This window comes from Melanotaenia boesemani, chromosome 13 (genome assembly GCF_017639745.1).
Source record: "Melanotaenia boesemani isolate fMelBoe1 chromosome 13, fMelBoe1.pri, whole genome shotgun sequence".
In the NCBI taxonomy this organism is placed as follows: domain Eukaryota; kingdom Metazoa; phylum Chordata; class Actinopteri; order Atheriniformes; family Melanotaeniidae; genus Melanotaenia; species Melanotaenia boesemani.
Window position 1 is genome coordinate 11385855 of NC_055694.1, and position 14352 is coordinate 11400206.

The following is a 14352-nucleotide window of genomic DNA, read 5'->3' on the forward strand; positions in this document are numbered from 1 at the left end:
GTTACCAAAAATAGCATTCTTCCTGAATCTGATTACACATTAACATTTCAGGGACCTTCCTTTCTGAGATTTTGTCATGCTCTTGTAAAATGTCTCAGGAATGTTCTCCTGAGACATTCTCGTGTATTCTCTGTTTTCTCTGTACCTGAAGCGCTCCTCCTGCAGTGCTTGCATAACAACGGTGTAGTCTCTCTGATAGTGGCTCTTCAGTCCTTCCATGCTCTCCTCAAGCCTTGCCTGGCCATCCCTCAACTCCTGCACCTCCTGTAGCAGCATGTCTAGGCTGGAGCTCTGGCATCTCTCCAATGTGTTGCCCTTAGAACTTGGGGGACCCCCAGGGGCCCCTGTGGTGCTGTTGGCCCCTGCTGAACCTGATGTAGCAATAGAACAGTCATCTTCACTACCATACTTGGGACTGGACTGGAGGTGGGGGCCAGCATTGCCAAGAGAACGTCCGCCAGCACCCGTCATGCCTTCGTCCATTGCGGAGTCATCCAGAGAATCTTTTAGCGAGGGGATGTTGTCTGCACTGCCAAATTTGTTACGAATAAGAGACGCAATCTCCCGAGGTTTGGAGACGACTACACCAGCAGCAGAGTGGGTGGCCTGTGAGAAGCTGGAGAGGCCTCCCTTAACACTGTCCACAACACCTTCACTGAAGCCTGTGACTTTGGCCCCAACATCCTTCAGGCCCTGCTGCATGTCCCGCAGAACATCCTTGGGTTGGCGTGGGATACCGTTGTGCTCCACTTCCCGCAGCTTCCGGTGGTAGTGCTCCAATTTCCTTTGCAGCTGTTGGATGGTCTGTGCAGACTTCTGATTCTTTTTCTCAAAGACCTGCCGGCCAGAGAACAGATTTTCATTAGTGAATAATGTGCACATTACATTTTTAATCATCCATTTAACTTCAATTTATTTAACAAGCTCCCACACAGCCTCAAGTGACACTAATTGTGACAAAATGTTACCAACCCTATTACAATTGTATAAAAACACACATACACAAATGATAAGGTATAACAGAGCACAGTAATTAATAATAATAATAATAATACCTGTTTGATCCGTGTGCTTTGCTGTTTGTCGGCATTGTTGGCCAATTTGAGGTACTCCGCCACATTGTCATCTCTAGCTGTCTGCTCAATCTTAATCTGCTCTGTGAGCTTGAGGATTTTCTGTTGCAGCTGGGCGATGGCCTGCTTAGTACGCTGAGGATCTGGGGTACTATCTTCACCCCCAGGGAAGGAACTGTCTGCCCCGCATGAAACAGCCAGGGATGTTTGGCCCAGGCCGCTCACCTCCAGCCGCTCAATCTGAAGCAAACAGGTGAATGAGATGGGATAGGGGGGAAATGATTTAAAAAAAAAAACACACAAAAAAGAGCTGTGAGCTGCATATTGCAAGTTCTTAGTACTTTTGCTGACATGTTAAAATAAACACGCTTCTCCATTTCTGTTGGTTGCCGCCTAGCAAGAAGGCAAAGGGAGTCAGCTGAAAAGGTCAGTTGCGGTCAGTTTTCAGTAAAGAGGAAGATTCAAGTTATTAGTTTGTCATTTAGGGTTTTACAGTGAAAAGAAAGTTGAAGAAATTATTTGCATCGCAATGGAACAAAACCCATGGTATCCCACTTGTTAATCCAAGAATGTCATGAGATCTTCTTCTTTGGTCAAAAGAGGAAAAGGAAAGTAATATCTGCCTGAAATATGCAATGCAGAACAAGTCTGACAGAATACTAGATTTTGGTTTCTAACACTTTCACATATAGAATAAAAACTATGTCACCCATTTTGCTTTCCCACAAACTGACCTGATTTTGCCAGATATAAAAAAATAAACATAAAAATCCAGCATTTTACTAAAATTACATGATCTCTACATTAAAAAATAATTAGTTTAACATCTTCACAGGCAGCAGAGGTGATTGATTTCTTCAAACACCTCAAGGGGAGGACACACAGAAAGACACAAAGAAAGATGAAAATGTTTCCGTCATATGAACAGAAAAGAAGCTGAACTTAGCAGCGATAGTACTCACCGCCCTAACCATCACCATTGCCCAATCTTAAGAGGTACAAAATAATCATTTAAAAAAAAAAAAAAAAAAAAGGGCAGCAGCACCGGAGGCTCACCTGCTGCGCGAGGCGGCATGACTTATTATTGATGACTAACACTACATTAAACAAAAACTTCAAAAACACATCCGGAAAGACTACATAAAATGTCTAATGCTTAAAACTACTGAAATGTTACCCAAAGCAAGTATTTTAAAAACTTCTTTTTTTTTTTTTTTTTTTTTTTACCAAACATGTTGAAAAACCGCGGCTCACCTTTTCGTTCTTCAAACGGAGAAATTGTTCCCAGTGCATTTTCCCAACAGAGACTGTACCATTAATTTTCATCTGTCCTGACACTCCGGTCAAAGGTGAATTTAGTTAACGCTCCGACAGCAGCGACTCTGTGAGGCTTCACTGGCATCTCCTGTCGCTGAAACTCACCCGGTTTGTTGTGAAAAGTTCACAGCGCACCTGAAACTCTGGCTAAAGGCGGCGCGCGAAGCTCCGCCCCTCACCCCTCCCTTCCCTCAGTGCAGAGGGATGACATCATCCCGTCAGCTGCACAGCACGCAGCAGCCAATCATCCTCACGGGGCACAAATAAATCAGGGCAGGAATTTATTTCTCTGCTTGAGAGTCATTAAGATAATAAACTTATGAAGAGCAAAAAACGAATAAGAAAACAACAACACTTCATAGAGGATATTAAATTAATCTGATATGATTCTAAATAAATTCCAACAGATTGTTGTATATTTAACAACCCAACAAATGAAGTACTGTAGTTCAGATTACCTTTACATAGACCAACTCAAGAGAAGTTACAAAACATGAATCTTTATTGTAAGCAAGTTTCTTTTTCCTTTTTATTTGTAAAAGATCCACTGCATATTGCTATCATGTACTGACAACAAAAACATCAAGAAACAAATTAATTTAAACACCTTTAAATTACACTATACAGACAATCATTTCTCAGCAGCACAGACTTAAGCTGCAAAAATGGGACAGACTGAGGTTATTGTAAAACACACTGAAAATAGTGTGTTAAGTAAATGGAATGAACAAACAACAGACATTAGTAACTAAAGGGAACGAGTTTCCTTTCAACTGAGACAACACTGGCAGACTGGACTGACTGAAAGTCCAGTCCAGTAAGGAAGAGTACTTTGAAGGCAAGAAAAACCAGTTGGATATCTCTTAATACCATACACACCCACACATCCTGAGGCACATTCCTCCAAGTACTGACTGAAATTACTGAGAATTTGTTAATGCCCTTAGGTCATTTTGTTTAAAAGTGTTTTTTGCTCTGTATTAATAAATATAAGGCATCATTAAATGGAAGATAACGTGACTATGAGTCAATTTATTCAACTAACGATGTGTAAAGTAAATCATTATTCAAGTCTCTGGCAGCCAAGACTATCAAATGAATCAGAGAACTAGAATACCCTACGGGGCAGGAACAGAGACAACTAGGAGGTGACGCTTCAGAGCTGCACCTGGTCTGTTCTTGTAATAAACACAACAGTATTAATAGCTTTATGAAGGCAAGCAGGAATTAAGCTCCACTTGATCCCTAGAACTACATGAGTAGATATGAACTCTGTCCATTTGTGATATTACAAATGACAGTTATCAGCATAATCAAAGACATTTTAGCAAAGATAAAGAGGACAAAGGACAAGTTAGCTGGACTCTGTGAACTGGATTATACTGTAATGAAGTACAGATAGCAGTTTTAGATATGATGGTAAGTAGGCATAGTTACCCGCACACACTAGCACTGGAATAAATAAATAAATTAATAAAAAAATTAAAAAAAGAATGCTTTCAGTGATCTATAAATTCACTGTCAGCAGAGGTATTCAGTTACGTAAATCAAGGAACCACAAACAGCCGGTCAGACAGGTGGTTTTCAAGGGTTTACCCTGACTATTACAGCTCTACAGACAGATCAGATATTCTCCCTAAACTAGTCACTGCACAGTCATGATATAACCTTTTATTAGCTAATGACAAAGTTATTTTACAACTCATAGCTAAACAATGCCTAGAACCCATACATACTCATCTGCTTTACACTGAAGCAGACGTAAAGTACAAGTTACCAAATAAGCTGGAATTGTCTCTGTGATCAGTGTCATCTGCAAGTTGATGAGTTCTTCTGCAACTAATCAAGCGTGTAATTAAAGATTACGAGCTGAAGGATTAAACTAATTCCTTGGGGTTAACAAATCCAAACATGTTGATGTGCAGAGTCACTGAAGCAAGAAGCAACAAGCACTGCCTCAGTGGAGTCTGTATAGCCTAATGAGAGAAGCCTAGTGTAACTAAGGGGGGTGTGTGATTCAACTCCGATTAGGCCTTTATCAGTAAGAAGGGACAACAAAAGGTCTGTGGTGAGCCTGCCTCTGCCCAGAGGACTTATTTCTCATTCCACCTATGTGTCTAAACTGATCTGTCTGCTGGTGGGTCCTGCTTGTGTAAGAGGCTCTGATCCAAGTAAAGCTGGTTAGACCCATGAAAGGGCAACTTGCTTACCTTGGATGCTCTGGAAGCCTGGGAAAAGCCCAGCTAAACCTAAACACTCAGACCTATGAAATATGCTTCACACAAACAGGCATTTAGAAAGCATTGCCAAAGCCTTTAGATACACATCGCACATAATTAGATACATACAGCTAGAACATCTTGTACTGCTCCATCTCAATTTCTCTCTCAATCACAAACAACAAAAATATGCCCCAAATTTAGCTCTTTTCCATGTAGGTCACAAAGCAGGAAACAGGCTCGTGGCTCATACTGTCTTAAGACCCTTTCCCCAGTTATTTTTAGGATAAAATTAGGAATGTTTCACTTCCCTTTTTTGTTTGTTTTGCCCCATACCATCAGATCCTCTGCTTTCTTCCACTGTAGGTTGATTTATTGTGTTTGTGGCTTTGACAAATAAGGTGAGTTCAGGTTCAGTTCCCATCAACATGTTCTGATGAATAGAGTGAAGGGACGCGGTCTAGAATTCTTGTCACACACTCATGACATCTACACCCTTACTAGGTCAGGGTGAGTGGAATTTTAAACCACAGCTGACTGTAGCTTGTAGTTAAAAGATGTGTTTTTAAACAATTTATGTTTCAGAATGAAACAAAATTATCTCAACATTTGTTATGATTTGGAGGAATAACTTATGTAATAGTCTTAAATACAAAATTTGACATAAGCATGGCAATGAATTCACAGCACTGAGGTGTGCTGTGATTGTTTTGGATAGAAACACTTAGGTCTGAAACACCTAAAGTATCTTAAGCCATCTCAAGCAGTCAAGGTCAAGGATTTGCCAGCTGTCAGAGTGAAGGCAAAGGTCCAGGTCTTGCTGGTTGCTACTCCCTGTTTTCCTGTAGAGTGGCTGTGAACTTCCTGTGAGATTGTTTTTTGTTTCTAGTGAAGTTGTGATCTGACATGCCAAGACATTTAGGCAATACTGTGTAGATGATATGATGTTTCTTTCTGAGAAATATATCCAGCTCTCCATCCCTCTTATTACAGCATTCTATTAAGTATGGGCAAAGTACACCCCAGCTTTGTCATGGCATGTATGCTAGTTTTAGAGGTTGCACACTGGGTTAGCTGAGGCCAACATTCCTGAGGGAAGGAAATTTGGATACATGGTGGGCTTAATAAACTGGGTTTTTGGGGTTATAGTAATGTGTATCTTCCACCACCAAAAATATATTTCTACTGTATATCTCGGATTTTACTGCTGATCATTCTAGCTGAATGAACCTCACATTCTGATGAGCTGATTTAACCCTGCTGTATGAATATAAATTTTTTTTTTAGCAACAACAGAACAGCTGAGTGATGCTAGGATCTTAAAAACAAAACAAAACAAATAAAACATTAAATTTGATGGTCTGTGCTTCAACATATAATTGGGCATGCCAGTTATGCATGACAAAGGAATGAGGTGTAGTGTTCGCAACTCCACACTATGCACACCTGCACACACCGATTTATCCTCTTTTGGTTATTCAAAACTTGAATGCATGTGGCAGTTTCAATTCCCACCCACTAGAGCTGAAAATGACACAAAATCCGCTTTCTGCTTCCTTTAAGGGGATCCAGTGAGGCAACAATGAACCCAATTCACCAGATATGGAAAAGTACGTAAGTGCATGTGACTTTAGACAAGTGGCAGTTTACTAAATACATGCACACATGCATTAGCACAAAACATGAAGTATCATTAGTGTTTGCACACCATGTACACATAGCTGATTCTTGCTCATGCATTCCTAACAGAATTATTCACAATATTTGAGAAAAGTCTCTGATGCAATAAGACTTTCTACCATTTTTTTTTACTTTTTAACACCTTTTATTATTTCTACACAGCATCACCCTGAACTACTCAAAAGCATAAACAATAATAGGAAATGTCAAAAAAAAAAAAAACACTGTATACAGATAAAGACTCACATTGATGGGGGCAGGAAGTGTAGTTGTATCAGAAGTTACCAAGTTGAGGATGACCTCCATGGTAAGGAGACGCATGCATGCAGTTCAGACAGGAAACCCCTTTGATCTTTTTATCTGTTTGTGTGTCTTTTGGTAGATGACCACAGTGAGGAGAAAAGAAAGGAGCACAACCCTGGCAGAGCCCTCATCTCTCGGGACACTTCTTCCAAACAAAGTCCACTTGACTCAAAGTCCACTGGGCAAATAGCCCATTTGACAACAAGGAAGCAGAGACAATTACTGATGGCTTCACTGAATGTCCAAGATCCACAGAGTCTTCACAGCAACCAGCAATGGCACATAACTACAGAGTCCACAGAGAACAGTGCTACTAGCTCACAGAGTAGACACCCCTCAATGCCCATGACCATGCTTCAGAGAAACACAGAGTTCTATGGAGAATAAATATCTATGCTTTGACGAGCATGATTTCCACCAACAGCATGGATTAGTAAAAGAGAAGGGACTTCTTTGGAGCAAAACACCCATCTGATGTGGGTTTGGGGTGAGAGAGCAGAGGCGGTTAATCATCTGGAGAATTGCCGGGTTAGATGTAGGCAGGAGCAAAAGAAGAAAGAGTTTACTGTGAAGTTAAGTGTTCAAAAAGTCCATCAGGCATAAAATCCTCTGAGGGAAAAAAGAGGGGCAGAGACCCAAAGGATGGATGTGTGGGGAAGAAGGGAGCAGGCAGGGAAAAAAAGGACCCACCAGGAGCTGTCACTGAGAGGGAGACGGAAGGAGAGAGGGAGCAAAGGAGAGAGGGGTTGTGAGAAAACTTCATGAAGGGAGGGGGAGCTTTTCTTCTGTTGGAGTTTCTAGGCCAGTTCAGCTCCCAAAACAGTGGTTAGCTCAGGCAGAAGGAAAGGGGGAAAATCTTCCGTTCCTACTTTCAATTATCACACAGTTGAACTGTCGCAACCAATCGGTTTTCTGACTGAGTGATGGTGTTGTTATGAAGCACCTTCTACTGCCTGCTTACTCTGACAAACAGCAAGGCCAAATGAATCTGCTGGCAACTAATATGTGCTGAACAAGCCAAAATCCATGTTGTATTTTTAAAGGACAAAATCAAATTCCTCAAATAGAAGTTTAAGGCAAAGAATCGACCACATTATAGTACGAAAGAGTCACAAGGCTGCATCTGATCTGATATGACTTTTACATCCTTTTACCTTTTTTTTTTTCCAAGACACAAATATTTTCGTTAAAGATGATATGCATAAGGGAAAGTCAAAGTTCACATTGTGATTCTTTTAATACAGAACTATCCCACTGTAATACGAACATAAAATGAGTTAGCATTGCTGTTCTGTAATAAACATTGTCTTCCCTAAAAAAAGACATCTTTTGGATATCAGCATGTGCTGAAAAAGCCTTGCCTTCTTCAGCAGTGTTTAATGGCTCATTGAGATGAACAATTACAACATGAGTGAGATACAAATTTCATGAAGGGGCGGCGTGGCTCAGCAAGGTAGAGAGGTCGTCTTGTAACCCAAGGGTTGCCGGTTCGATCCTCGGCCAAGTCGAGTTCATGTCGAGGTGTCCTTGGGCAAGACACCGAACCCCTAATTGCTCCTGATGGGTCGTGGTTGAGCGCCTTGCATGACAGCTTCTACCATCTGTGTGTGAATGTGTGTGTGAATGGGTGAATGTGATGTATAATGTAAAGCGCTTTGGGTATCATCCCAGGTATATATAAAATACATATATACATATAATATAAAATACAGACCATTTACCATTTACCATGAACACCGTGCTTGATAGGCTGAGGCAATCAGAAGTTTGTACAGCAGCTTTCTTCTACCAAAGAAATGGTAAAGAAGGGTGTAATTAAATTGTGTACAAACATGAAGTATAAACTTTCATTCATGATTTGATATTAGTTTGTACAGTCTCTCCTAAATGTTTCCTCACAACTGGAAAGTTTCAAGAAATGTCTTAGATAAAAATGTCATTTATTATTTTCTTAATAAAAATAATGTTTTCATGCATTATAATGCTTTAGATACTTTGCATCTTTTTGTTAATTTAGTTTTCTAGAATATGAAACTGTAGGAATGTACATGACAAATAATATTAGCAAGCTTGTGATGGAAGTCAGTTATGCTAGTTAATCCATTTAATCAGTTATAAATAGCAGTTTGAATTAAAATAACCTTTATAATCAATCTTGAGTCATCAGGGACAGCCCGAATTGGATCTTTTAACACTTTTTCTTGGCTGATGTCAGATTTGTCTACAGAGGTTAGAGAAAGTTACTGAGAGATTTCTTACTTTTCAAGTTTTCCAAATTTTGTAATGCTGCAGATCCATCCTAATGTTTGGCTTTCTCATCACTGTACACACAATTCTAGACAATATTAAAGCAATAATGATAAAGATAAAATATTGTTTTTATTGTCATTTAAAAATTACAACGAAATTTTGTTGGTGACAGTTGTTCTAGCAGCAACTGGAGCGAAAAGATAAAAAACGTACAAGTAAAATTATGCTAAAAAGGAGGTAAAAAAAATAAAGCTGTTGGAGTGTATTGTTATCTTAAAAAAATGAGAAAAAAAAAATATCCTAATGCACTGTAAGCTATGCCAGTTCTTCACTTGATGTTTGGTTAAAATGTCTGACAAAAATAAGGTCTTTTTTTTTTTTTTTTTTTTTTTTTTTAAGAAATTGTCCAACTTGACACATTTTTCTTTAATTCTTTCTAGCATGGCCCATCATCTCTTATTTCTCAGTCTGGTACCCAGATGTGTGGAAGCTTGATCAAGGTTTTAAACTATCCATTTGACCACTGTGAAGGCTGCTGTGCTTGAGCTTAAGAAATGTTATTGCATTTTTCTACACAATCCTATTTTGCATGTCTACTGAGAATTTTCTCAGCCTCATGGCTTTGTGGTCACTCTGGTGAACACCATCAGATGTGAGACATTATATGGACATGTGTGCCTTATTTAATTATGTCCAGTAATGACTTATTTTTACCTTTTAATTTTAATAAAATAATATAAACATTTCAACAACATCCATTTGCTTTGTCACATTCTTAGATCAATAAAGCTATAAAACAAATTCTCTATAGAAGACACCCACAAAAGTCAGGCCCATCTAATGAGTATGAAACATATTAAAATGTCGAAAAATAGAACACTTTGTGCATCCAATGCAACAACTTAAGATTCAAGATTCAACATCTTTATTGTCATTATGCAAGCACAACTGAATTTTGAGTAGTCTCTTGGTTAAAGCACACATAAATGAGAAAAGAGAAATATAACAGGTACACATAAACAAGTGAATAATAGAGTAATAAAATATGTAAAAGATAAGATTTACAGAAAATGAGAAAGAATTCACAGCAAACAGTAATATTTACAGGATGGATGAAGTGCATCCTAGTGCAAAGACAGAGGTCTGTATGTGTGTGTGTGTCTGAGAAGGTGTAAATCTTCAATGTGTGTGGCTATCGAGGCTATGGCTGGAACTGACTACTCCAGCTCTCAGGGTGACTCAGCTTCATCATACAGTCTCTAGTGGCATTACTAAAATACCCCACATAGTACAGTAGCTCCACAATGACAAATCCACACAGGGGTTGAAATGTCCTGACAAGTGACTAATAAGTGAAAAGAAATAGAAGAGATGTTTGCCTGAGGGGGCTTTTCTCCCCATCATTAGCGCCACATTAGTTGATTAAAATTCAGAAACAGAAAGAACAGCTGAGGCTTGGCAAAAATATTTTCAAATGGGCAGATATCACCCTTAGCAACATGTTAACTGTGACATACCCCCAAAAGCATTTTGGACAGGTAAAGTAAACCTCTACATGGATTATATGTTTATTTTTCATAAAATGCTACAAAAATTATGACACACACTTACTTGTAGCCAAACTAAAAACCGAAACAGATTTTTTTTTTTACAGGAATATGATCAAATGCATATTAACCACCAGTTAACAGAAAGCAGAGTCTTAGAATGACCTCTCTAGAATCCTGACCTAAATCCCCCAAACAAGCTTTAGCATTTCTTTTTTCACACCCAGACATCAAGCAGTTCATCAAACTAACAAGCTCAGCTCAATCATTCCTTCCATCCTCTATATACATCTCATCCTGGTGAACACCATCAGATATGCTGACCTATTAAATTCTACAAGAAAACTACTCTGTGTCTAAAACCTGGACATTTTACCACAGGACTTTTTAAAAACAGTTTTAACCTCAGTAGAAAGTGAACTCCAAAGTTGTGAACAGTTTGACATTTCACATTAGAGCTGCCCAGTCTGTTTCTGGTTTTAAACCCTTAAGACCTACTTTTTGCACTGGCTTTCGAACCTAGTTGAGCTTCACGTTTCCTTGCTTTTACTTTTTATTCTGGTCTTATGTAATTTGTTTTTTACTGGTTTTAATAGTTTTTGTTGTTGTTGTTTTTATTGATTTTAGTTTACTGCAGTAAATGTGCTATATAAATAAACTTGAATTTGAACTCATCCTGTCCAGGGTCACATGGGGATGGAGGCAATCGCAACTGTCATAGAGTGAAAGGTGGGATACATCCTGGACAGGCTGCCACCACATCACAGGAATAACAAAATGTCAAGCTGAATGTTAATAAGTGTAAATGTGACCTTTAGTAAAGCAAGCCACTATTAGGTTACCAAAGTAATTTCTGGTCTTGATTAAAACTTTATATCTATCATTTTACAGCTCACAGTAAATTATTTTTACAAAATACTTTATTTGGCTATTGTCTAGTCTACATTTAAATGAAAATACAATTTACTTTTACACTAAACACTTAATGTAATGACATGTATGCACTTTACAGTATGGATAAGTTGACCAAGAACCTTTTATGGCCACTGCACCAGGACACCAAGTGGAAAGAAATATGGGAGTCAAATAAAATATATAAACATTTTTAGTAAGATGTATTACAGATATAGCACTTTGGGCATTTTTCTTTATTATGCACTAAACCAGTGGTTCTCAAAGTTTGTGAGCCACCCAGTAATAAAAATTCTAAATGTAAGGCATAAAAAAATTACAAGCTGCAAAAATGAGGGGGATAAAGTGTTTCTTGGTGGATTTAGTTCACGGGTGTTACAAGGTACCTACATGTCCAAAATTAGCTTTGCTAGCCAAGATACTATAATGTCAAATTTGGATTTTTAATATGGTATAAATAATAACTTTAATGTTTATGCATTAATGGGTCCAGAAATTAATATGCTAATTTTACAGATTAATGTATTTGCATTACCGTAATCATTGTGACAGTCCTAATAAAAATTCCAAATTTGTTTGATAAATGTAGACTTTATTTCTTTTACAATGATCTGGTGATCCCCTGAAATTATCTTGGGACCCCATGGGGGTCGGCACTCCAAGTTTTTCAGCTGAAGTATGAGGAATAAATATAAAAAACATAAAAAACAACAACAATAAAAAACTGGTGATATAACTCTGTACCATATCATTTAACAGGTTCTGGACATAGACACCTGGCATGTAATACAAAGACGTAACTTGATGAATTACAATTCATCTCCCCTTTCCCTTCTTCTCTTACATTTAATACAGTATATATGCAATCGATGTATAAATCAATATATAATTTTGATTGATGGGATGACATTATCTTTGTGACTTATAATGTCATGTCAGACTGAATTAATATCCTGGTCGTTTCCACAGAAGAATGATGACAGTCTTACAAGATCTGACCTACTAATAGTGACAAATCAGTCTCAACTGCAGAGAGTTATATTACTGAAAAGATAAAAACAAGATCACAAGATGCTTTCTGGTAATAAGGACAGGACTAAGGGTTTAAAGAGAAATTAATTGACCAAACAGATGGTAAGATAAGATGCAAGATAAAGAAGGAGCAAAACAAGTTTTGATTTTACAAGTTTTTTTGTAACATCACCTTGGCTACCACAGCAGTATCTAAACAAACTAAAGATAAAGCAACACTGGAGATACGTGTCCCTTGACCATAAAATCACCTCATGCAGGGTGCAGTTTTGATCCTGACAATATTGAGTGCATACTGTGGCCACTACTGTTTGTGTGACTACAGGAAGCGGTGAGGAACATGCTTGAAAAGAGCGCTTGTCATTCAGAAGACAGAGCTCAGGGCTGAATTTGAGCCAGGCCTCTACTACTCAGCTTCAAAGTTCTGGAAAAATCTTTTAGAGATGGAACAGAGACTGGTTCTGATGTAATTGGACAGAAATTTAGAGAGAGGACGAACTGAATATGTTCGATGGTGTGGGGGAAACATAACTTGAACTTAAGGAGGAGTCAGATGTTTTAAGATATTCTATATTAGTTTCCCCTTTTTGAAATTTGAATCTAATTGCATTAATAATCAAGGCATTGCATCACTGTACCTATACAATACACCACAGTCCCATCCACGTTAGTAAATGGCGATCTGATTGATTACACTGTGGCATGGTCTGGGAGTGTGAGAAGTTACGTAAAGGCAGAAGAGTGAGAGCATTGTCTACACAGCCTGATGGGAATTCAAGCCTAAAAGAGGAGACAGCCATGACTTCGGACTGTGGCCTTTTTGAACAGTAACTTCCCAATAAAAACAAGTCCCTCTCCAGCTTGTTCACAGACAAAATAATCAATTAGCAGTTATATAAACCAGTGGGCACTTTACACACAGGACCCATTATGACTGACAAAGCAGTGAGTGTAAAAACATCTCAATAGCCAGCTCCGATACGGGGATCTACAGTACAAAAGCCAGGCAGGAGGGAAAACAAACAATCAGGAAATCACAACAATTTAAACAACATATTTTGATGCCTTTAGTGAATAATTGTGAATAAGGTCAGTCCTTTATTGGAGAAATGTGATTTCACCCAAATCACTTTTCTCACTTGCGATATCTTGCCATGTAGATGCATATGGTCAGACTGATACAGACGTTTGAGCTGGAATTGTGTTTTTTATTTTCTTTTTTGGCTTGGGAAACATGCATATATGGCAAACCCATTTACCTCCAGTAGTGCCAGATTAAAAGGAGGTTGAAAATTGAAGCAGAGAAATGTTAACTCTGAGGTAAATAAAAAGTAATCTTTTTCCAACTTTTAACAGCTTCTGTAACAACCTAAATATATTCAGCTGACTTCAGAGTCTCCAAACTTTTTATGGTCTTTCATTTAACTGATAGGTGAATGTGGAGGAAGACATGAGAAGCTGTTCATGTGTGAGAAAAAGTATGTCTGTACAACCAATCAGTGTGTGTTCATGCACTTGTGAAGGGAAACACAAGGGTTACATGTGGAGACTAAATGTTTGTCAACTGGTTGTGTATGGTATTTGTTGTAGCAGCTTGTGTTTATACTCAACCCAACCTGGTTATGCAATGTGGAAACCGAAGGGCACAGGTCCAAAAATGCAGAGATGGTCTTGCTGGATGCTGCACAATACTCAGTGTACCATGGGCCAGTATGTAAGTCCAAACACGCTGCCAGCCTATTCATAAACAGGAAGACGAAGAATCTAGAACAAACAGTCCCAGCATTTTGGCCCTGGAAGATTATTTGGTCTAGCCACACATTGTGACCCTGTATTGACCTCACTGCCCACTTTGAAAAGGGCTTATTAGTTGGTCTGGACTCTAAGTATTGTTTCACTCCACTGTATAAATTAGGTCAATGGGAAGAAGTAGATTTCATAACAGGAGGACAGATAATTGAGGGGAATTTGGCTGATAGGAAGTTCTCATAATTGTGAGACAACTATTATCTAATGAAA

At 38.5% G+C, this 14352-nt stretch overlaps 1 protein-coding gene across 7 annotated transcripts in view; it reads right to left on the reverse strand.

The window, feature by feature from the left end:
• Window positions 1–14352, reverse strand: part of tmcc1a (transmembrane and coiled-coil domain family 1a) — a 40241-nt gene that overhangs the window by 4882 nt on the left and 21007 nt on the right. For 6 of the 7 annotated variants that reach the window (XM_042003306.1, XM_042003304.1, XM_042003303.1 and 3 more), the window contains 2 exons: window positions 1056–1313; window positions 146–837 (listed from right to left, as the gene is read on the reverse strand). In XM_042003306.1, the coding sequence (XP_041859240.1) occupies window positions 146–837; window positions 1056–1313 (950 nt within the window). Of the gene's footprint in view, window positions 1–145; window positions 838–1055; window positions 1314–2327; window positions 3842–14352 lie in introns of those variants that run through there. The other variant, XM_042003307.1, reaches the window with a different exon arrangement.